The 25,412-nt window shown below is 44.9% G+C and overlaps 1 protein-coding gene across 1 annotated transcript in view; it reads right to left on the reverse strand.

Moving 5' to 3' along the window:
• Window positions 1-5,137: 5,137 nt before the first annotated feature.
• The window catches only part of LOC139580304 (serine palmitoyltransferase 2-like), a 176,624-nt gene continuing 156,349 nt past the window's right edge, over window positions 5,138-25,412 (reverse strand). The window contains exon 9 of the mRNA XM_071408843.1: window positions 5,138-5,143. Within this exon, the coding sequence (XP_071264944.1) occupies window positions 5,138-5,143 (6 nt within the window). The remainder of the gene's footprint in view (window positions 5,144-25,412) is intronic.

Raw genomic sequence — 25,412 nt, forward strand, 5'->3', positions numbered from 1 at the left:
AGTAAAAAAAGAAAGAAAGAAAAAACCCTTGAATGAAACTTTTGACTGGTTGTCAAGTTTCTTTTTTATGTCTCTATTTTGGTTTGGTCAGGGTGTGAGTTGGGGTGGGCATTCTATGTTTTGTTTTATGCTTTGTATTTCTGTGTGTTTGGCCAGCTGTCAATCGTTGTCTCTGATTGAGAACCATATTTAGGTAGCCTGTTTTCCCACTTTGAGTTGTGGGTGATTATTATCCGTTTAGTGTTTTTCGTCACCTTACAGAACTGTTCGTTTGTCGTGTTGTTGTTTTGTTAGAGTGTTCATATTTATTAAAATATGGTATTCTGAATACTTACCAAGCTGCACCTTGGTCCTCTTCTCCTTCTCCCGACGACGTTCGTTACACTGGTACTGGATATATACACGCAAGCACAGTTGACAGACACACACTTCCTCTGTGGTGTCTCCCTCGTCGCGCATCATCCTAGCCTGCTCCATCATAACCATGTCCTCCTCCTCCTAGCCTGCTCCATCATAACCATGTCCTCCTCCTCCTAGCCTGCTCCAGTTCTCCTCTGTCACTCTGTTGTAACCATGTCCTCCTCCTCCTAGCCTGCTCCATCATAACCATGTCCTCCTCCTCCTAGCCTGCTCCATCATAACCATGTCCTCCTCCTCCTAGCCTGCTCCATCATAACCATGTCATCCTCCTCCTAGCCTGCTCCAGTTCTCCTCTGTCACTCTGTTGTAACCATGTCCTCCTCCTCCTAGCCTGCTCCATCATAACCATGTCCTCCTCCTCCTAGCCTGCTCCATCATAACCATGTCCTCCTCCTCCTAGCCTGATCCATCATAACCATGTCCTCCTCCTCCTAGCCTGCTCCATCATAACCATGTCCTCCTCCTCCTAGCCTGCTCCATCATAACCATGTCCTCCTCCTCCTAGCCTGCTCCATCATAACCATGTCCTCCTCCTCCTAGCCTGCTCCATCATAACCATGTCCTCCTCCTCCTAGCCTGCTCCATCATAACCATGTCCTCCTCCTCCTAGCCTGCTCCATCATAACCATGTCCTCCTCCTCCTAGCCTGCTCCAGTTCTCCTCTGTCACTCTGTTGTAACCATGTCCTCCTCCTCCTAGCCTGCTCCATCATAACCATGTCCTCCTCCTCCTAGCCTGCTCCATCATAACCATGTCCTCCTCCTCCTAGCCTGCTCCATCATAACCATGTCATCCTCCTCCTAGCCTGCTCCATCATAACCATGTCCTCCTCCTCCTAGCCTGCTCCATCATAACCATGTCCTCCTCCTCCTAGCCTGCTCCAGTTCTCCTCTGTCACTCTGTTGTAACCATGTCCTCCTCCTCCTAGCCTGCTCCATCATAACCATGTCCTCCTCCTCCTAGCCTGCTCCATCATAACCATGTCATCCTCCTCCTAGCCTGCTCCAGTTCTCCTCTGTCACTCTGTTGTAACCATGTCCTCCTCCTCCTAGCCTGCTCCATCATAACCATGTCCTCCTCCTCCTAGCCTGCTCCATCATAACCATGTCCTCCTCCTCCTAGCCTGATCCATCATAACCATGTCCTCCTCCTCCTAGCCTGCTCCATCATAACCATGTCCTCCTCCTCCTAGCCTGCTCCATCATAACCATGTCCTCCTCCTCCTAGCCTGCTCCATCATAACCATGTCCTCCTCCTCCTAGCCTGCTCCATCATAACCATGTCCTCCTCCTCCTAGCCTGCTCCATCATAACCATGTCCTCCTCCTCCTAGCCTGCTCCATCATAACCATGTCCTCCTCCTCCTAGCCTGCTCCAGTTCTCCTCTGTCACTCTGTTGTAACCATGTCCTCCTCCTCCTAGCCTGCTCCATCATAACCATGTCCTCCTCCTCCTAGCCTGCTCCATCATAACCATGTCCTCCTCCTCCTAGCCTGCTCCATCATAACCATGTCATCCTCCTCCTAGCCTGCTCCATCATAACCATGTCCTCCTCCTCCTAGCCTGCTCCATCATAACCATGTCCTCCTCCTCCTAGCCTGCTCCATCATAACCATGTCCTCCTCCTCCTAGCCTGCTCCATCATAACCATGTCCTCCTCCTCCTAGCCTGCTCCAGTTCTCCTCTGTCACTCTGTTGTAACCATGTCATCCTCCTCCTAGCCTGCTCCATCATAACCATGTCCTCCTCCTCCTAGCCTGCTCCAGTTCTCCTCTGTCACTCTGTTGTAACCATGTCCTCCTCCTCCTAGCCTGCTCCATCATAACCATGTCCTCCTCCTCCTAGCCTGCTCCATCATAACCATGTCCTCCTCCTCCTAGCCTGCTCCATCATAACCATGTCCTCCTCCTCCTAGCCTGCTCCATCATAACCATGTCCTCCTCCTCCTAGCCTGCTCCAGTTCTCCTCTGTCACTCTGTTGTCTCCCTACCGCATTCAGTGTCCTCGGAAAGCATTCAGAAATATTCCAGATTTTCGCTAGATTACTGCCTTATTTAAAAATCTATACACAATAATACATCATGACAAAGCAAAACCAGGTTTTTTAGATTTTTTTTTTGCAAATTTAAAGAAAATTAAACTGAAATATCACATTATCGTAAGTATTCAGACCCTTTACTCAGTACTTTGTTGAAGCACCTTTGGCAGCGATTACAGCCTCGAGTCTTCTTGGGTATGACGCTACAAGCTTGTCTACAAGCTTGTCTTCCCCCACATGTCTTTGGGGGAATTTCTCCCATTCTTCTCTGCAGATCCTCTCAACCTCTGTCAGGTTGGATGGGGAGCGTCGCTGCACAGCTATTTTCAGGTCTTTCCAGAGATGTTCGATCGGGTTCAAATCTAGGCTCTGGCTGGGCCACTCAAGGACATTCAGACTTGTCCCGAAGCCACTCCTGCGTTGTCTTGGCTATGTTCTTAGGGTCATTGTCCTGTTGGAAGGTGAACCTTCACTCAGTCTGAGGTCCTGAGCGCTCTGGAGCAGCTTTTCATCAAGGATCTCTCTGTACTTTGCTCCGTTCATCTTTCCCTCGATCCTGACTAGTCTCTCAGTCCCTGCCGCTGAAAAACACCCCCACAGCATGATGCTGCCACCACCATGCTTCACCGTAAGGATGGTGCCAGGTTTCCTTCAGACATGACGCTTGGAATTCAGGCCAAAGAGTTCAATCTTGGTTTCATCAGACCAGAGAATCTTGTTTCGTTAAGGTGCTTATTGACAAACTCCAAGCGGGCTGTCATGTGCCTTTTATTGAGGAGTGACTTCCGTCTGGCCACTCTACCATAAAGGCCTGATTGGTGGAGTGATGCAGAGATGGCTGTCCTTCTGGAAGGTTCTCCCATTTCCACAGGGAAACTCTGAAGCTCTGTCAGAGTGACCATCGGCTTCTTGCTCAGTTCGGCCGGGCGACCAGCTCCAGGAAGAGGTCTTGGTTGTTCCAAACGTCTTCCATTTAAGAAGGAGGCCACTGTGTTCCTGGGGACCTTCAATGCTGCAGAACATTTATTGGTACCCTTCCTCGTCATCCTCGGAACTCTTTCAACAATTCCTTCGACCTCGTGGTTGTTGCTCTGACGTGCACTGTCAACTGTGGGACCTTATATAGACAGGTGTGTGCTTTTCCAAATCATGTCCAATCAATTACATTTACCACAGGTGATAAACCCTATTGATCAACCCTATTGATCACCTTTGAGATGTTTATGTTAATGGAAACAGGATGCACCTGAGCTCATTTTCTAACCTCATAGCAAAGGGTCTGAATACTTATTTCTATATTTTATCTTTAATAATTGTGCTAAAAAATAAAAATAAAAAACTTTTTCACTTTGTCAATATGTGGTATTGTGTGTATACTGATGAGGAAAATGTTTTATTTAATCCATTTTAGAAAAAGGCGGTAACATAACAAAATGTGTGTAAATAAAAAAGGGGCCTGAATACGCTGTATATAATAATAATTATTATTATTATTTTACAAGAAACAGAACAGAACAACAATTACTTTTCTCACGAATGCAATTAATATACTGTTACACCAATCACAGTCCAATAAACTGCAGGGTGTTTTTTGAATATCAAAACACAACTGAACTCGTGTATGTACTGTAAAAACCTTTTATGTTACTTTATATCAATTTCCTAATCCATTTCTCTGTGAAGATTTTACAAAGAAGGAAGATTTGACAAAGAACCAGCTGGTAGCTAGAACACCGTACTTGTCTTCCCCAAACCAGAAAGCCCCATGCTGAGAACCCTATTGGATAGCAGAGATTACCCAGGAGAGAGGGAAGGACAACCCTATTGGACAGCAGAGATTACCCAGGAGAGAGGGAAGGACAACCCTATTGGATAGCAGAGATTACCCAGGAGAGAGGGTAGGACAACCCTATTGGATAGCAGAGATTACGCAGGAGAGAGGGAAGGACAACCCTATTGGACAGCAGAGATTAAAAGGAGAGAGGGAAGGACAACCCTATTGGATAGCAGAGATTAAAAGGAGAGAGGGAAGGACAACCCTATTGAATTATTTATTTTTTAATTTAACCTTTTATTTACTAGGAAAGTCAGTTAAGAACAAATTCTTATTTATAATGACGACCTACAACAGCCAAACCCGGATTACACTGGGACGCCCTATGAGACTCCCAATCACAGCCGAAAGTGATACAGCCTGGATTCAAACCAGGGTGTCTGTAGTGACGCCTCAAGCACTGAGATGCAGTGCCATAGACCACTGAGCCACTTGGGAGCAGAAATTAGCCAGGAGATAGGGAAGGAGAAAACAGACACAAAAAAGGATTTAGTTCCATGGTTACAGTCGGTATGACAACAGGAGTGCAGTCTAAACCCTGTCCTCTACGTCTCTCATTTCTGACACACGGATATACACCCAAACACACACACACACATACACACACACATACACACACTCACTGTTCTGAATGTCACTTCCATATGTGTTGCAAAGCATCCTGGGATGGGACATGTAGCGGGTCCGTCTGCGAGTCTGGGGGATTAGAACTTTCTTTATTGCAATGATGGAAATTAATTCAATCATTATGGGATGGGATTAACTATGCCTGATTTCTGATTGGACTTTTTTTTCGTGAATTGTTAATCTAATTTCAGACACACGTCCACCCTCTCCTCTATGTTATCAGTGCTGGGACACAGGGACACAGGGACACAGGGACACAGGGACACAGGGACACAGGGACACACGTGTCATCGGTGTCACATAAGCACATACATGTACAATCACACACACACACACACACACACACACACACACACACACACACACACACACACACACACACACACACACACACACACACACACACACACACACACACACACACACACACACACACACACACACACACACACAAATATCATTAGTCATTATCCCACAACCCAAATACTGGTTCAATATAGGAGGGAATAATTGTTTATTATTCATATCATCTCAATATGCTAATTAAATTCCAGGTAATCAACGTGGATTAATCGCCGTGGTAATAAAGATTGAGCTGCAGATTACGCCTCCGTATCTGATTCATTTAATTGTATTTGTATAAAACGAGATTAATACAGTCGCAAGGCAATTAATATTGAGATGTAGCGGGGAGTAACGTCATTGGTTAATGATTCATTGTTAATGTTTTACATTTTTTAAATTAATAAATTTTTTAAAGTCAGTTAATAAGAACAAATTCTTATTTTCAATGACGGCCTACCGGGGAAGAGTGGGTTAACTGTGGGTTGTTCAGGGGGCAGAACGACAGATTTTTACCTCGTCACCTCGGGGGATTCAATCTAGCAACCTTTCGGTTACTGGCCCAAGTAGCCTAGTGGCCTATAACCATGCGGCTACCTGCCGCCCCAACGCTAATGGTTAATGGTATTGATAAATGTTAATGATTCATGTTCATGACTCATGTTAATGATTCTTGTCCATGATCCTTGTTCATGATTCTTGTTCATGATTCATGTTCATGACTCACGTTAATGATTCATGTTAATGATTAAGGATAATGATTCATGTTAATGATTCACGTTAACGATTAAGGTTAATGATCAATGTTAATGATTAAGGTTAATGATTCATGTTAATGATTCATGTTAACGATTCACATTAATGATTACGGTTAATGATTCATGTTAATGATTAAGGTTAATGATTCATGTTAATGATTCATGTTAATGATTCGTGTAAATGATTCATGTAAATGATGCATGTTAATGATTAAGGTTAATGATTCATGTTAATGATTAAGGATAATGATTCATGTTAATGATTCATGTTAATGATTAAGGTTAATGATCAATGTTAATGATTAATGGAAAAACAAGGTCTGTGAGGAGAGGACTGGACTCTCTCTGTTATTAATGGAACAACAAGGTCTGTGAGGAGAGGAGAGGACTCTCTGTTATTGATGGAACAACAAGGTCTGTGAGGAGAGGAGAGGACTCTCTGTTATTGATGGAACAACAAGGTCTGTGAGGAGAGGAGAGGACTCTCTGTTATTGATGGAACAACAAGGTCTGTGAGGAGAGGAGAGGACTCTCTGTTATTGATGGAACAACAAGGTCTGTGAGGAGAGGAGAGGACTCTCTGTTATTGATGGAACAACAAGGTCTGTGAGGAGAGGAGAGGACTCTCTGTTATTGATGGAACAACAAGGTCTGTGAGGAGAGGAGAGGACTCTCTGTTATTGATGGAACAACAAGGTCTGTGAGGAGAGGAGAGGACTCTCTGTTATTGATGGAACAACAAGGTCTGTGAGGAGAGGAGAGGACTCTCTGTTATTGATGGAACAACAAGGTCTGTGAGGAGAGGAGAGGACTCTCTGTTATTGATGGAACAACAAGGTCTGTGAGGAGAGGACTGGACTCTCTCTGTTATTGATGGAACAACAAGGTCTGTGAGGAGAGGAGAGGACTCTCTGTTATTGATGGAACAACAAGGTCTGTGAGGAGAGGAGAGGACTCTCTGTTATTGATGGAACAACAAGGTCTGTGAGGAGAGGAGAGGACTCTCTGTTATTGATGGAACAACAAGGTCTGTGAGGAGAGGACTGGACTCTCTCTGTTATTAATGGAACAACAAGGTCTGTGAGGAGAGGACTGGGCTCTCTCTGTTATTGATGGAACAACAAGGTCTGTGAGGAGAGGAGAGGACTCTCTGTTATTGATGGAACAACAAGGTCTGTGAGGAGAGGACTGGACTCTCTCTGTTATTGATGGAACAACAAGGTCTGTGAGGAGAGGAGAGGACTCTCTGTTATTGATGGAACAACAAGGTCTGTGAGGAGAGGAGAGGACTCTCTGTTATTGATGGAACAACAAGGTCTGTGAGGAGAGGACTGGACTCTCTCTGTTATTAATGGAACAACAAGGTCTGTGAGGAGAGGAGAGGACTCTCTGTTATTGATGGAACAACAAGGTCTGTGAGGAGAGGAGAGGACTCTCTGTTATTGATGGAACAACAAGGTCTGTGAGGAGAGGACTGGACTCTCTCTGTTATTAATGGAACAACAAGGTCTGTGAGGAGAGGACTGGGCTCTCTCTGTTATTAATGGAACAACAAGGTCTGTGAGGAGAGGACTGGACTCTCTCTGTTATTGATGGAACAACAAGGTCTGTGAGGAGAGGAGAGGACTCTCTGTTATTGATGGAACAACAAGGTCTGTGAGGAGAGGAGAGGACTCTCTGTTATTGATGGAACAACAAGGTCTGTGAGGAGAGGAGAGGACTCTCTGTTATTGATGGAACAACAAGGTCTGTGAGGAGAGGAGAGGACTCTCTGTTATTGATGGAACAACAAGGTCTGTGAGGAGAGGACTGGACTCTCTCTGTTATTGATGGAACAACAAGGTCTGTGAGGAGAGGAGAGGACTCTCTGTTATTGATGGAACAACAAGGTCTGTGAGGAGAGGAGAGGACTCTCTGTTATTAATGGAACAACAAGGTCTGTGAGGAGAGGACTGGGCTCTCTCTGTTATTGATGGAACAACAAGGTCTGTGAGGAGAGGACTGGACTCTCTCTGTTATTGATGGAACAACAAGGTCTGTGAGGAGAGGAGAGGACTCTCTGTTATTGATGGAACAACAAGGTCTGTGAGGAGAGGAGAGGACTCTCTGTTATTGATGGAACAACAAGGTCTGTGAGGAGAGGAGAGGACTCTCTGTTATTGATGGAACAACAAGGTCTGTGAGGAGAGGAGAGGACTCTCTGTTATTGATGGAACAACAAGGTCTGTGAGGAGAGGAGAGGACTCTCTGTTATTGATGGAACAACAAGGTCTGTGAGGAGAAGACTGGACTCTCTCTGTTATTGATGGAACAACAAGGTCTGTGAGGAGAGGAGAGGACTCTCTGTTATTAATGGAACAACAAGGTCTGTGAGGAGAGGAGAGGACTCTCTGTTATTAATGGAACAACAAGGTCTGTGAGGAGAGGAGAGGACTCTCTGTTATTGATGGAACAACAAGGTCTGTGAGGAGAGGAGAGGACTCTCTGTTATTAATGGAACAACAAGTTCTGTGAGGAGAGGAGAGGACTCTCTGTTATTAATGGAACAACAAGGTCTGTGAGGAGAGGAGAGGACTCTCTGTTATTGATGGAACAACAAGGTCTGTGAGGAGAGGAGAGGACTCTCTGTTATTGATGGAATAACAAGGTCTGTGAGGAGAGGAGAGGACTCTCTGTTATTGATGGAACAACAAGGTCTGTGAGGAGAGGACTGGGCTCTCTCTGTTATTAATGGAACAACAAGGTCTGTGAGGAGAGGACTGGGCTCTCTCTGTTATTGATGGAACAACAAGGTCTGTGAGGAGAGGACTGGACTCTCTCTGTTATTGATGGAACAACAAGGTCTGTGAGGAGAGGAGAGGACTCTCTGTTATTGATGGAACAACAAGGTCTGTGAGGAGAGGAGAGGACTCTCTGTTATTAATGGAACAACAAGGTCTGTGAGGAGAGGAGAGGACTCTCTGTTATTGATGGAACAACAAGGTCTGTGAGGAGAGGAGAGGACTCTCTGTTTTTGATGGAACAACAAGGTCTGTGAGGAGAGGAGAGGACTCTCTGTTATTGATGGAACAACAAGGTCTGTGAGGAGAGGACTGGACTCTCTGTTATTGATGGAACAACAAGGTCTGTGAGGAGAGGACTGGACTCTCTGTTATTGATGGAACAACAAGGTCTGTGAGGAGAGGAGAGGACTCTCTCTGTTATTAATGGAACAACAAGGTCTGTGAGGAGAGGAGAGGACTCTCTGTTATTAATGGAACAACAAGGTCTGTGAGGAGAGGAGAGGACTCTCTGTTATTGATGGAACAACAAGGTCTGTGAGGAGAGGAGAGGACTCTCTGTTATTAATGGAACAACAAGGTCTGTGAGGAGAGGAGAGGACTCTCTGTTATTAATGGAACAACAAGGTCTGTGAGGAGAGGAGAGGACTCTCTGTTATTGATGGAACAACAAGGTCTGTGAGGAGAGGAGAGGACTCTCTGTTATTGATGGAATAACAAGGTCTGTGAGGAGAGGAGAGGACTCTCTGTTATTGATGGAACAACAAGGTCTGTGAGGAGAGGAGAGGACTCTCTGTTATTGATGGAATAACAAGGTCTGTGAGGAGAGGAGAGGACTCTCTGTTATTGATGGAACAACAAGGTCTGTGAGGAGAGGACTGGGCTCTCTCTGTTATTAATGGAACAACAAGGTCTGTGAGGAGAGGACTGGGCTCTCTCTGTTATTGATGGAACAACAAGGTCTGTGAGGAGAGGACTGGACTCTCTCTGTTATTGATGGAACAACAAGGTCTGTGAGGAGAGGAGAGGACTCTCTGTTATTGATGGAACAACAAGGTCTGTGAGGAGAGGAGAGGACTCTCTGTTATTAATGGAACAACAAGGTCTGTGAGGAGAGGAGAGGACTCTCTGTTATTGATGGAACAACAAGGTCTGTGAGGAGAGGAGAGGACTCTCTGTTATTGATGGAACAACAAGGTCTGTGAGGAGAGGACTGGACTCTCTCTGTTATTGATGGAACAACAAGGTCTGTGAGGAGAGGAGAGGACTCTCTGTTATTGATGGAACAACAAGGTCTGTGAGGAGAGGACTGGACTCTCTGTTATTGATGGAACAACAAGGTCTGTGAGGAGAGGAGAGGACTCTCTGTTATTGATGGAACAACAAGGTCTGTTAGGAGAGGAGAGGACTCTCTGTTATTGATGGAACAACAAGGTCTGTGAGGAGAGGACTGGACTCTCTCTGTTATTGATGGAACAACAAGGTCTGTGAGGAGAGGAGAGGACTCTCTCTGTTATTGATGGAACAACAAGGTCTGTGAGGAGAGGAGAGGACTCTCTGTTATTGATGGAACAACAAGGTCTGTGAGGAGAGGACTGGACTCTCTCTGTTATTGATGGAACAACAAGGTCTGTGAGGAGAGGAGAGGACTCTCTGTTATTGATGGAACAACAAGGTCTGTGAGGAGAGGACTGGGCTCTCTCTGTTATTGATGGAACAACAAGGTCTGTGAGGAGAGGAGAGGACTCTCTCTGTTATTAATGGAACAACAAGGTCTGTGAGGAGAGGAGAGGACTCTCTGTTATTAATGGAACAACAAGGTCTGTGAGGAGAGGAGAGGACTCTCTGTTATTGATGGAACAACAAGGTCTGTGAGGAGAGGAGAGGACTCTCTGTTATTAATGGAACAACAAGGTCTGTGAGGAGAGGAGAGGACTCTCTGTTATTAATGGAACAACAAGGTCTGTGAGGAGAGGAGAGGACTCTCTGTTATTGATGGAACAACAAGGTCTGTGAGGAGAGGAGAGGACTCTCTGTTATTGATGGAATAACAAGGTCTGTGAGGAGAGGAGAGGACTCTCTGTTATTGATGGAACAACAAGGTCTGTGAGGAGAGGACTGGGCTCTCTCTGTTATTAATGGAACAACAAGGTCTGTGAGGAGAGGACTGGGCTCTCTCTGTTATTGATGGAACAACAAGGTCTGTGAGGAGAGGACTGGACTCTCTCTGTTATTGATGGAACAACAAGGTCTGTGAGGAGAGGAGAGGACTCTCTGTTATTGATGGAACAACAAGGTCTGTGAGGAGAGGAGAGGACTCTCTGTTATTAATGGAACAACAAGGTCTGTGAGGAGAGGAGAGGACTCTCTGTTATTGATGGAACAACAAGGTCTGTGAGGAGAGGAGAGGACTCTCTGTTATTGATGGAACAACAAGGTCTGTGAGGAGAGGAGAGGACTCTCTGTTATTGATGGAACAACAAGGTCTGTGAGGAGAGGAGAGGACTCTCTGTTATTGATGGAACAACAAGGTCTGTGAGGAGAGGAGAGGACTCTCTGTTATTAATGGAACAACAAGGTCTGTGAGGAGAGGAGAGGACTCTCTGTTATTGATGGAACAACAAGGTCTGTGAGGAGAGGAGAGGACTCTCTGTTATTGATGGAACAACAAGGTCTGTGAGGAGAGGAGAGGACTCTCTGTTATTGATGGAACAACAAGGTCTGTGAGGAGAGGACTGGACTCTCTGTTATTGATGGAACAACAAGGTCTGTGAGGAGAGGACTGGACTCTCTCTGTTATTGATGGAACAACAAGGTCTGTGAGGAGAGGACTGGGCTCTCTCTGTTATTGATGGAACAACAAGGTCTGTGAGGAGAGGACTGGACTCTCTGTTATTGATGGAACAACAAGGTCTGTGAGGAGAGGAGAGGACTCTCTCTGTTATTGATGGAACAACAAGGTCTGTGAGGAGAGGAGAGGACTCTCTGTTATTAATGGAACAACAAGGTCTGTGAGGAGAGGAGAGGACTCTCTGTTATTAATGGAACAACAAGGTCTGTGAGGAGAGGACTGGGCTCTCTCTGTTATTGATGGAACAACAAGGTCTGTGAGGAGAGGAGAGGACTCTCTGTTATTAATGGAACAACAAGGTCTGTGAGGAGAGGACTGGACTCTCTCTGTTATTAATGGAACAACAAGGTCTGTGAGGAGAGGACTGGGCTCTCTCTGTTATTGATGGAACAACAAGGTCTGTGAGGAGAGGACTGGACTCTCTCTGTTATTGATGGAACAACAAGGTCTGTGAGGAGAGGACTGGGCTCTCTCTGTTATTGATGGAACAACAAGGTCTGTGAGGAGAGGAGAGGACTCTCTGTTATTAATGGAACAACAAGGTCTGTGAGGAGAGGACTGGGCTCTCTCTGTTATTGATGGAACAACAAGGTCTGTGAGGAGAGGAGAGGACTCTCTGTTATTGATGGAACAACAAGGTCTGTGAGGAGGGGAGAGGACTCTCTGTTATTAATGGAACAACAAGGTCTGTGAGGAGAGGACTGGGCTCTCTCTGTTATTGATGGAACAACAAGGTCTGTGAGGAGGGGAGAGGACTCTCTCTGTTATTGATGGAACAACAAGGTCTGTGAGGAGAGGAGAGGACTCTCTCTGTTATTGATGGAACAACAAGGTCTGTGAGGAGAGGAGAGGACTCTCTGTTATTGATGGAACAACAAGGTGTGAGGAGAGGAGAGGACTCTCTGTTATTGATGGAACAACAAGGTCTGTGAGGAGAGGAGAGGACTCTCTGTTATTGATGGAACAACAAGGTCTGTGAGGAGAGGACTGGACTCTCTGTTATTGATGGAACAACAAGGTCTGTGAGGAGAGGAGAGGACTCTCTGTTATTGATGGAACAACAAGGTCTGTGAGGAGAGGAGAGGACTCTCTGTTATTGATGGAACAACAAGGTCTGTGAGGAGAGGACTGGACTCTCTCTGTTATTGATGGAACAACAAGGTCTGTGAGGAGAGGAGAGGACTCTCTCTGTTATTGATGGAACAACAAGGTCTGTGAGGAGAGGAGAGGACTCTCTGTTATTGATGGAACAACAAGGTCTGTGAGGAGAGGACTGGACTCTCTCTGTTATTGATGGAACAACAAGGTCTGTGAGGAGAGGAGAGGACTCTCTGTTATTGATGGAACAACAAGGTCTGTGAGGAGAGGACTGGGCTCTCTCTGTTATTGATGGAACAACAAGGTCTGTGAGGAGAGGAGAGGACTCTCTCTGTTATTAATGGAACAACAAGGTCTGTGAGGAGAGGAGAGGACTCTCTGTTATTAATGGAACAACAAGGTCTGTGAGGAGAGGAGAGGACTCTCTGTTATTGATGGAACAACAAGGTCTGTGAGGAGAGGAGAGGACTCTCTGTTATTAATGGAACAACAAGGTCTGTGAGGAGAGGAGAGGACTCTCTGTTATTAATGGAACAACAAGGTCTGTGAGGAGAGGAGAGGACTCTCTGTTATTGATGGAACAACAAGGTCTGTGAGGAGAGGAGAGGACTCTCTGTTATTGATGGAATAACAAGGTCTGTGAGGAGAGGAGAGGACTCTCTGTTATTGATGGAACAACAAGGTCTGTGAGGAGAGGACTGGGCTCTCTCTGTTATTAATGGAACAACAAGGTCTGTGAGGAGAGGACTGGGCTCTCTCTGTTATTGATGGAACAACAAGGTCTGTGAGGAGAGGACTGGACTCTCTCTGTTATTGATGGAACAACAAGGTCTGTGAGGAGAGGAGAGGACTCTCTGTTATTGATGGAACAACAAGGTCTGTGAGGAGAGGAGAGGACTCTCTGTTATTAATGGAACAACAAGGTCTGTGAGGAGAGGAGAGGACTCTCTGTTATTGATGGAACAACAAGGTCTGTGAGGAGAGGAGAGGACTCTCTGTTATTGATGGAACAACAAGGTCTGTGAGGAGAGGAGAGGACTCTCTGTTATTGATGGAACAACAAGGTCTGTGAGGAGAGGAGAGGACTCTCTGTTATTGATGGAACAACAAGGTCTGTGAGGAGAGGAGAGGACTCTCTGTTATTAATGGAACAACAAGGTCTGTGAGGAGAGGAGAGGACTCTCTGTTATTGATGGAACAACAAGGTCTGTGAGGAGAGGAGAGGACACTCTGTTATTGATGGAACAACAAGGTCTGTGAGGAGAGGAGAGGACTCTCTGTTATTGATGGAACAACAAGGTCTGTGAGGAGAGGACTGGACTCTCTGTTATTGATGGAACAACAAGGTCTGTGAGGAGAGGACTGGACTCTCTCTGTTATTGATGGAACAACAAGGTCTGTGAGGAGAGGACTGGGCTCTCTCTGTTATTGATGGAACAACAAGGTCTGTGAGGAGAGGACTGGACTCTCTGTTATTGATGGAACAACAAGGTCTGTGAGGAGAGGAGAGGACTCTCTCTGTTATTGATGGAACAACAAGGTCTGTGAGGAGAGGAGAGGACTCTCTGTTATTAATGGAACAACAAGGTCTGTGAGGAGAGGAGAGGACTCTCTGTTATTAATGGAACAACAAGGTCTGTGAGGAGAGGACTGGGCTCTCTCTGTTATTGATGGAACAACAAGGTCTGTGAGGAGAGGAGAGGACTCTCTGTTATTAATGGAACAACAAGGTCTGTGAGGAGAGGACTGGACTCTCTCTGTTATTAATGGAACAACAAGGTCTGTGAGGAGAGGACTGGGCTCTCTCTGTTATTGATGGAACAACAAGGTCTGTGAGGAGAGGACTGGACTCTCTCTGTTATTGATGGAACAACAAGGTCTGTGAGGAGAGGACTGGGCTCTCTCTGTTATTGATGGAACAACAAGGTCTGTGAGGAGAGGAGAGGACTCTCTGTTATTAATGGAACAACAAGGTCTGTGAGGAGAGGACTGGGCTCTCTCTGTTATTGATGGAACAACAAGGTCTGTGAGGAGAGGAGAGGACTCTCTGTTATTGATGGAACAACAAGGTCTGTGAGGAGAGGAGAGGACTCTCTGTTATTAATGGAACAACAAGGTCTGTGAGGAGAGGAGAGGACTCTCTCTGTTATTGATGGAACAACAAGGTCTGTGAGGAGAGGAGAGGACTCTCTCTGTTATTGATGGAACAACAAGGTCTGTGAGGAGAGGAGAGGACTCTCTGTTATTGATGGAACAACAAGGTGTGAGGAGAGGAGAGGACTCTCTGTTATTGATGGAACAACAAGGTCTGTGAGGAGAGGAGAGGACTCTCTGTTATTGATGGAACAACAAGGTCTGTGAGGAGAGGAGCGGACTCTCTGTTATTGATGGAACAACAAGGTCTGTGAGGAGAGGAGAGGACTCTCTGTTATTGATGGAACAACAAGGTCTGTGAGGAGAGGAGAGGACTCTCTGTTATTGATGGAACAACAAGGTCTGTGAGGAGAGGAGAGGACTCTCTGTTATTGATGGAACAACAAGGTCTGTGAGGAGAGGAGAGGACTCTCTGTTATTGATGGAACAACAAGGTCTGTGAGGAGAGGAGAGGACTCTCTGTTATTGATGGAACAACAAGGTCTGTGAGGAGAGGAGAGGACTCTCTGTTATTGATGGAACAACAAGGTCTACCTATGGAATGACACCACAGTATACAGAGCATTCAGAAAGTATTCAGACCCCTTGACCTTTTCCAAATTTTGTTACGTTACAGCCTTATTCTAAAATGCATTCAATTATTTTTTGCCCTCATCAATCTACACACAATACTCCATAATGAAAAAGTGAAAACAGGTTTTAAGAAATGTTTGCAAATGTATTAAAAATTTAAAATAAAAAAATACCTAATTTACATTAGTATTCAGACTCTTTGCAATACGACTCGAAATTGTGCTCAGGTGCATCCTGTTTCCATTGGTCATTCTTGAGATGTTTCTACAACTTGATTGGAGTCCACCGGTGATAGATTCAATTGATTGGACATGATTTGGAAAGGCACACACCTGTCTATATAAAGTCCCACAGATGACAGAGAAGGTCAGAGCAACAACCAAGCCATGAGTTCGAAGGAATTGTCCGTAGAGCTCCGAGACAGGATTGTGTCGAGGCACAGATCTGGGGAAGGGTACCAAAACATGTCTGCAGCATTGAATGTTTCTGAGAACACAGTGGCCTCCATCATTCTGAAATGGAAGAAGTTTGGAACCACCAAGACTCTTCCAAGAGCTGGCCGCCCGGCCAAACTGAGCAAGAAGGGCCTTGGTCAGGGAGGTGAACTAGAACCTGATGGTCACCCTGATAAAACACCAGAGTTCCTCTGTGGAGATGGAGAACCTTCCAGAAGCGCGCACACACACACACACACACACACAGCTCCAATTCACCTACCAATTCACTCTACCAACCTTCAGAGTTACATGACACTATAACTTATCAACCTTCAGAGTTACAGGACAATATAACTCTACCAACCATCAGAGTTACAGGACACTATCACTCTCCCAACCTTCAGAGTTACAGGACACTATCACTCTCCCAACCTTCAGAGTTACAGGACACTATAACTCTACCAACCTTCAGAGTTACAGGACACTATAACTCTACCAACCTTCAGAGTTACAGGACACTATAACTCTACCAACCTTCAGAGTTACAGGACACTATCACTCTACCAACCTTCAGAGTTACATCACTCTACCAACCTTCAGAGTTACAGGACACTATAACTCTACCAACCTTCAGTTACAGGACACTATAACTCTACCAACCTTCAGAGTTACGGGACACTATCACTCTACCAACCTTCAGAGTTACAGGACACTATCACTCTACCAACCTTCAGAGTTACAGGACACTATAACTCTACCAACCTTCAGAGTTACAGGACACTATCACTCTACCAACCTTCAGAGTTACAGGACACTATCACTCTACCAACCTTCAGAGTTACAGGACACTATCACTCTACCAACCTTCAGAGTTACATCACTCTACCAACCTTCAGAGTTACAGGACACTATCACTCTACCAACCTTCAGAGTTACAGGAAACTATAACTCTACCAACCTTCAGAGATACAGGACACTATAACTCTACCAACCTTCAGAGTTACGGGACACTATCACTCTACCAACCTTCAGAGTTACAGGACACTATCACTCTACCAACCTTCAGAGTTACAGGACACTATCACTCTACCAACCTTCAGAGTTACAGGACACTATCACTCTACCAACCTTCAGAGTTACATGACACTATCACTCTACCAACCTTCAGAGTTACAGGACACTATAACTCAACCAGCCTTCAGCGTTACAGGACACTATAACTCTACCAACCTTCAGAGTTACAGGACACTATAACTCTACCAACCTTCAGAGTTACAGGACACTATCACTCTACCAACCTTCAGAGTTACATGACACTATCACTCTACCAACCTTCAGAGTTACAGGACACTATAACTCAACCAGCCTTCAGCGTTACAGGACACTATAACTCTACCAACCTTCAGAGTTACAGGACACTATAACTCTACCAGCCTTCAGAGTTACAGGACACTATAACTCTACCAACCTTCAGAGTTACATGACACTATCACTCTACCAACCTTCAGAGTTACAGGACACTATCACTCTACCAGCTTTCAGAGTTACAGGACACTACCAACCTTCAGAGTTACATGACACTATCACTCTACCAACCTTCAGAGTTACATGACACTATAACTCTACCAACCTTCGGAGTTACAGGACACTATCACCCTCCCAACCTTCAGAGTTTCATGACACTATAACTCTACCAACCTTCAGAGTTACATGACACTATCACTCTACCAACCTTCAGAGTTACAGGACACTATCACTCTACCAACCTTCAGAGTTACAGGACACTATCACTCTACCAACCTTCACAGTTACAGGACACTATCACTCTACCAACCTTCAGAGTTACAGGACACTATAACTCTACCAGCCTTCAGAGTTACAGGACACTATCACTCTACCAACCTTCAGAGTTACAGGACACTATCACTCTACCAACCTTTAGAGTTACATGACACTATCACTCTACCAACCTTCAGAGTTACAGGACACTATAACTCTACCAACCTTCAGAGTTACAGGACACTATAACTCTACCAACCTTCAGAGTTACAGGACACTATCACTCTACCAACCATCAGAGTTACAGGACACTATCACTCTACCAACCTTCAGAGTTACAGGACACTATAACTCTACCAACCTTCAGAGTTACAGGACACTATCACTCTACCAACCTTCAGAGTTACAGGACACTATAACTCTACCAACCTTCAGAGTTACAGGACACTATAACTCTACCAACCTTCAGAGTTACAGGACACTATCACTCTACCAACCTTCGGAGTTACATCACTCTACCAACCTTCAGAGATACAGGACACTATAACTCTACCAACCTTCAGAGTTACAGGACACTATCACTCTACCAACCTTCAGAGTTACAGGACACTATAACTCTACCAACCTTCAGAGTTACAGGACACTATAACTCTACCAACCTTCAGAGTTACGGGACACTATCACTCTACCAACCTTCAGAGTTACAGGACACTATCACTCTACCAACCTTCAGAGTTACAGGACACTATCACTCTACCAACCTTCAGAGTTACAGGACACTATAACTCTACCAACCTTCAGAGTTACATCACTCTACCAACCTTCAGAGTTACAGGACACTATAAGTCTACCAACCTTCAGAGTTACATCACTCTACCAACCTTCAGAGTTACATCACTCTACCAACCTTCAGAGTTACAGGACACTATAACTCTACCAACCTTCAGAGTTACATCACTCTACCAACCTTCAGAGTTACATCACTCTACCAACCTTCAGAGTTACATCACTCTACCAACCTTCAGAGTTACATCACTCTACCAACCTTCAGAGTTACATCACTCTACCAACCTTCAGAGTTACATGACACTATCACTCTACCAACCTTCAGAGTTACAGGACACTATAACTCTACCAACCTTCATAATTACAGGACACTATAACTCTACCAACCTTCAGAGTTACAGGACACTATAACTCTACCAGCCTTCAGAGTTACAGGACACTATAACTCTACCAACCTTCAGAGTTATATGACACTATAACTCTACCAGCCTTCAGAGTTACAGGACACTATCACTCTCCCAACCTTCAGAGTTACAGGACACTATAACTCTACCAACCTTCAGAGTTACATCACTCTACCAACCTTCAGAGTTACAGGACACTATAACTCTACCAACCTTCAGAGTTACATCACTCTACCAACCTTCAGAGTTACATCACTCTACCAACCTTCAGAGTTACATCACTCTACCAACCTTCAGAGTTACATCACTCTACCAACCTTCAGAGTTACATGACACTATCACTCTACCAACCTTCAGAGTTACAGGACACTATAACTCTACCAACCTTCAGAGTTACAGGACACTATAACTCTACCAACCTTCAGAGTTACGGGACACTATCACTCTACCAACCTTCAGAGTTACAGGACACTATCACTCTACCAACCTTCAGAGTTACAGGACACTATCACTCTACCAACCTTCAGAGTTACAGGACACTATCACTCTACCAACCTTCAGAGTTACATGACACTATAACTCTACCAACCTTCAGAGTTACAGGACACTATAACTCTACCAACCTTCAGAGTTACAGGACACTATCACTCTACCAACCTTCAGAGTTACAGGACACTATAACTCTACCAACCTTCAGAGTTACAGGACACTATAACTCTACCAACCTTCAGAGTTACAGGACACTATAACTCTACCAACCTTCAGAGTTACGGGACACTATCACTCTACCAACCTTCAGAGTTACAGGACACTATCACTCTACCAACCTTCAGAGTTACAGGACACTATCACTCTACCAACCTTCAGAGTTACATGACACTATAACTCTACCAGCCTTCAGAGTTACAAGACACTATCACTCTCCCAACCTTCAGAGTTACAGGACACTATAACTCTACCAACCTTCAGAGTTACATCACTCTACCAACCTTCAGAGTTACAGGACACTATAACTCTACCAACCTTCAGAGTTACATCACTCTACCAACCTTCAGAGTTACATCACTCTACCAACCTTCAGAGTTACATCACTCTACCAACCTTCAGAGTTACATCACTCTACCAACCTTCAGAGTTACATCACTCTACCAACCTTCAGAGTTACATGACACTATCACTCTACCAACCTTCAGAGTTACAGGACACTATAACTCTACCAACCTTCAGAGTTACAGGACACTATAACTCTACCAGCCTTCAGAGTTACAGGACACTATAACTCTACCAACCTTCAGAGTTATATGACACTATAACTCTACCAGCCTTCAGAGTTACAGGACACTATCACTCTCCCAACCTTCAGAGTTACAGGACACTATAACTCTACCAACCTTCAGAGTTACATCACTCTACCAACCTTCAGAGTTACAGGACACTATAACTCTACCAACCTTCAGAGTTACATCACTCTACCAACCTTCAGAGTTACATCACTCTACCAACCTTCAGAGTTACATCACTCTACCAACCTTCAGAGTTACATGACACTATCACTCTACCAACCTTCAGAGTTACATCACTCTACCAACCTTCAGAGTTACATGACACTATCACTCTACCAACCTTCAGAGTTACAGGACACTATAACTCTACCAACCTTCAGAGTTACAGGACACTATAACTCTACCAACCTTCAGAAGGAATACCTGACAGAAGGGAGTCTGGGTTAGAAACGGGTGAAGGAGGTTTGAAACGAGAGGACTCTGTGTTTTAAGTTCCACTAAGCTGTGGTTAGTGACACAGAGAAGAACATCCTCCATTTAACCAGATCCCCTTGAACCATCCAGACGGACAAAAAACAGAGGGATGAAAAACATAGGAGAGGGTAGACTAGGGTAAAAGATAACAGGAGAGGGTAGACCAGAGTAATATAATGATGGGAGAGGGTAGACCGGCGTAATATAATGACAGGAGAGGGTAGACCAGGGTAATAGATATCAGGAGAGGGTTGACCAGGGTAATATAATGACAGGAGAGGGTACACCAGGGTAATGGATAACAGGAGAGGGTAGACCAGGGTAATAGATATCAGGAGAGGGTTGACCAGGATAATATAATGACAGGAGAGGGTACACCAGGGTAATGGATAACAGGAGAGGGTAGACCAGGGTAATAGATAACAGCAGACGGTAGACCAGGGTAATAGATAACAGGAAAGGGTAGACCAGGGTAATAGATAACAAGAGAGGGAAGTCCAGGGTAATAGATAAGAAGAGAGGGTAGACCAGGGTAATAGAGAACAGGAGAGGGTAGACCAGGGTAATATATAACATGAGAGGGTAGACCAGGGTAATATAATGACAGGAGAGGGTAGACCAGGGTAATAGAATGATAAGAGAGGTTAGACCAGGGTAATTTAATGACAGTTGAGGGTAGACCAGGGTAATAGAATGACATTTGAGGGTCGACCAGGGTAATAGAATGATAAGAGAGGGTAGACCATGGCAAAAAATAACAGGAGAGTGTAGACATGGGTAATAGACTTAAATGAGAGGGTAGACCAGGGCAATAAATAACAGGAGAGGGTAGACCTGGGTAAAAGAATGACAGTAGAGGGTAGACCAGGGTAATTGAATGACAGGTGAAGGAAGTACAGGGTAATAGATAACAGGAGAAGGTAGACCAGGGTAATAGAATGACAGGAGAGGGTAGACCAGGGTAATATAATGACAGGAGAGGGTAGATCAGGGTAATAGACTGAAAGGAGAGGGTAGACCAGGGCAGTAAATAACAGGAGAGGGTAGACCAGGGTAAAAGAATGACAGGAGAGGGTAGACAAGGGTAATATAATGACAGGATAGGGTAGACCAGGGCAATATAATGACAGGAGAGGCTAGACCAGGGTAATAGATACCAGGAGAGGGTAGTCCAGGGTAATAGAATGACAGAAGAGAGTAGACCAGGGTAATTGAATGACAGTTGAAGGTCGTACAGGGTAATAGATAACAGGAGAGGGTAGACCAGGGTAATATTATGACAGGAGAGGGTAGACCAGGGTAATAGATAACAGTAGAGGGTAGACCAGAGTAATATAATGACAGGAAAGGGTAGACCAGGGTAATATAATGACATGAAAAGGTAGACCAGGGTAATAGAAGGGTATGAGAATGTAAGGAGAGGGTAGACAAGGGTAATAGAATGTAAGGAGAGGGTAGACTAGGTTAATAAAATGACAGGAGAGGGTATACCAGGGTAATAGAATGGCAGGAGAGGGTAGACCAGAGTAAAAGTATGACAGGAGAGGGTAGACCAGGGTAAAATAATGACAGGAGAGGGTAGACCAGGGTAAAATAATGACAGCAGAGGGTAGACCAGGGTAAAATAATGACAGGAGAGGGTAGACCACGGTAATATAATGACAGGAGAGGGTAGACCAGGGTAATAGAATCGCAGGAGAGGGTAGACAAGGGTAATATAATGACAGGAGAGGGTAGACCAGGGTAATATAATGACAGGAGAGGGTACTCCAGGGTAATATATTGACAGGAGAGGGTAGACCAGGGTAATATAATGACAGGAGAGGGCAGACCAGGGTAATGTAAGGACAGGAGAGGGTAGACCAGGGTAATATAATGACAGGAGAGGGTAGACCAGGGTAATATAATGACAGGAGAGGGTAGACCAGGGTAATATAATGACAGGAGAGGGTACTCCAGGGTAATATAATGACAGGAGAGGGTAGACCAGGGTAATATAATGACAGGAGAGGGCAGACCAGGGTAATATAATGACAGGAGAGCGTAGACCAGGGTAAAATAATGACTGGAGAGGGTAGACCAGGGTAATATAATGACAGGTGAGGGTAGACCAGGGAAAATAGAATGGCAGGAGAGGGTAGACAAGGGTAATATAATGACAGGAGAGGGTAGACCAGGGTAATATAATGACAGGAGAGGGTACTCCAGGGTAATATAATGACAGGAGAGTGTAGATCAGGGTAATGTAATGACAGGAGAGGGTAGACCAGGGTAATATAATGACAGGAGAGGGTAGACCAGGGTAATATAATGACAGGAGAGGGTAGACCAGGGTAATATAATGACAGGAGAGGGTAGACCAGGGTAATATAATGACAGGAGAGGGTTGATCAGGGTAATAGATTGGCAGGAGAGGGTAGACCAGGGTAATACAATTACAGGAGAGGGTAGACCAGGGTAATATAATGACAGGAGAGGGTAGACCAGGGTTATATAATGACAGGAGAGGGTAGACCAGGGTTATATAATGACAGGAGAGGGTAGACCAGGGTAATATAATGACAGGAAAGGGTAGACCAGGGTAATAGAATGACAGGAGAGGGTAGACCAGGGTAATATAATGACAGGAGAGGGTAGACCAGGGTAATATAATGACAGGAGAGGGTAGACCAAGGTAATATAATGTCAGGAGAGGGTAGACCAGGGTAATGTAATGACAGGAGAGGGTAGACCAGGGTAATATAATGACAGGAGAGGGTAGACCAGGGTAATATAATGACAGGAAAGGGTCGTCCAGGGTAATATAATGACAGGAGCGGGTAGACAAGGTTAATATAATGTCAGGAGTGGGTAGACCAGGGTAATACAATGACAGGAGAGGGTAGACCAGGGTAATATAATGTCAGGAGAGGGTAGACCAGGGTAATAAAATTACAGGAGAGGGTAGACCAGGGTAATATAATGACAGGAGAGGGTAGACGAGGGTAATATAATGACAGGAGAGGGTAGACCAGTGTTATATAATGACAGGAGAGGGTAGACCAGGGTAATATATAACAGAAGAGGTTAGACCAGGGTAATACAATTACAGGAGAGTGTAGACCAGGGTAATATAATGACAGGAGAGGTTAGACAAGGGTAATATAATGACAGGAGAGGGTAGACCAGGGTAATATAATGACAGGAGAGGGTAGACCAGGGTTATATAATGACAGGAGAGGGTAGACTAGGGTAATATAATGACAGGAAAGGGTAGACCAGGGTAATATAATGACAGGAGAGGGTAGACCAGGGTAATATAATGACAGGAGAGGGTAGACCAGGGTAATTGAATGACAGTTGAAGGTCGTACAGGGTAATAGATAACAGGAGAGGGTAGACCAGGGTAATATTATGACAGGAGAGGGTAGACCAGGGTAATAGATAACAGTAAATGGTAGACCAGAGTAATATAATGACAGGAAAGGGTAGACCAGGGTAATATAATGACATGAAAAGGTAGACCAGGGTAATAGAAGTGTATGAGAATGTAAGGAGAGGGTAGACAAGGGTAATAGAATGTAAGGAGAGGGTAGACTAGGTTAATAAAATGGCAGGAGAGGGTATACCAGGGTAATAGAATGGCAGGAGAGGGTAGACCAGAGTAAAAGTATGACAGGAGAGGGTAGACCAGGGTAAAATAATGACAGGAGAGGGTAGACCAGGGTAAAATAATGACAGCAGAGGGTAGTCCAGGGTAAAATAATGACAGGAGAGGGTAGACCAGGGTAATATAATGACAGGAGAGGGTAGACCAGGGTAATAGAATGGCAGGAGAGGGTAGACAAGGGTAATATAATGACAGGAGAAGGTAGACCAGGGTAATATAATGACAGGAGAGGGTACTCCAGGGTAATATAATGACAGGAGACGGTAGACCAGGGTAATATAATAACAGGAGAGCGTAGACCAGGGTAAAATAATGACTGGAGAGGGTAGACCAGGGTAATATAATGACAGGAGAGGGTAGACCAGGGAAAATAGAATGGCAGGAGAGGGTAGACAAGGGTAATATAATGACAGGAAAGGGTAGACCAGGGTAATATAATGACAGGAGAGGGTACTCCAGGGTAATATAATGACAGGAGAGGGTAGACCAGGGTAATATAATGACAGGAGAGGGTAGACCAGGGTAATATAATGACAGGAGAGGGTTGATCAGGGTAATAGAATGGCAGGAGAGGGTAGACCAGGGTAATACAATTACAGGAGAGGGTAGACCAGGGTAATATAATGACAGGATAGGGTAGACCAGGGTAATATAATGACAGGAGAGTGTAGAACAGGGTAATAGTATGTCAGGAGAGGGTAGACCAGGGTAATACAATTACAGGAGAGGGTAGACCAGGGTAATATAATGACAGGAGAGGGTAGACCAGGGTAATATAATGACAGGAGAGGGTAGACCAGGGTTATATAATGACAGGAGAGGGTAGACCAGGGTTATATAATGACAGGAGAGGGTAGACCAGGGTAATATAATGACAAGAAAGGGTAGACCAGGGTAATAGAATGACAGGAGAGGGTAGACCAGGGTAATATAATGACAGGATAGGGTAGACCAGGGTAATATAATGACAGGAGAGTGTAGACCAGGGTAATAGTATGTCAGGAGAGGGTAGACCAGGGTAATACAATTACAGGAGAGGGTTGACCAGGGTAATATAATGACAGGAGAGGGTAGACCAGGGTAATATAATGACAGGAGAGGGTAGACCAGGGTTATATAATGACAG

Source organism: Salvelinus alpinus, chromosome 7 (assembly GCF_045679555.1).
Source record: "Salvelinus alpinus chromosome 7, SLU_Salpinus.1, whole genome shotgun sequence".
In the NCBI taxonomy this organism is placed as follows: domain Eukaryota; kingdom Metazoa; phylum Chordata; class Actinopteri; order Salmoniformes; family Salmonidae; genus Salvelinus; species Salvelinus alpinus.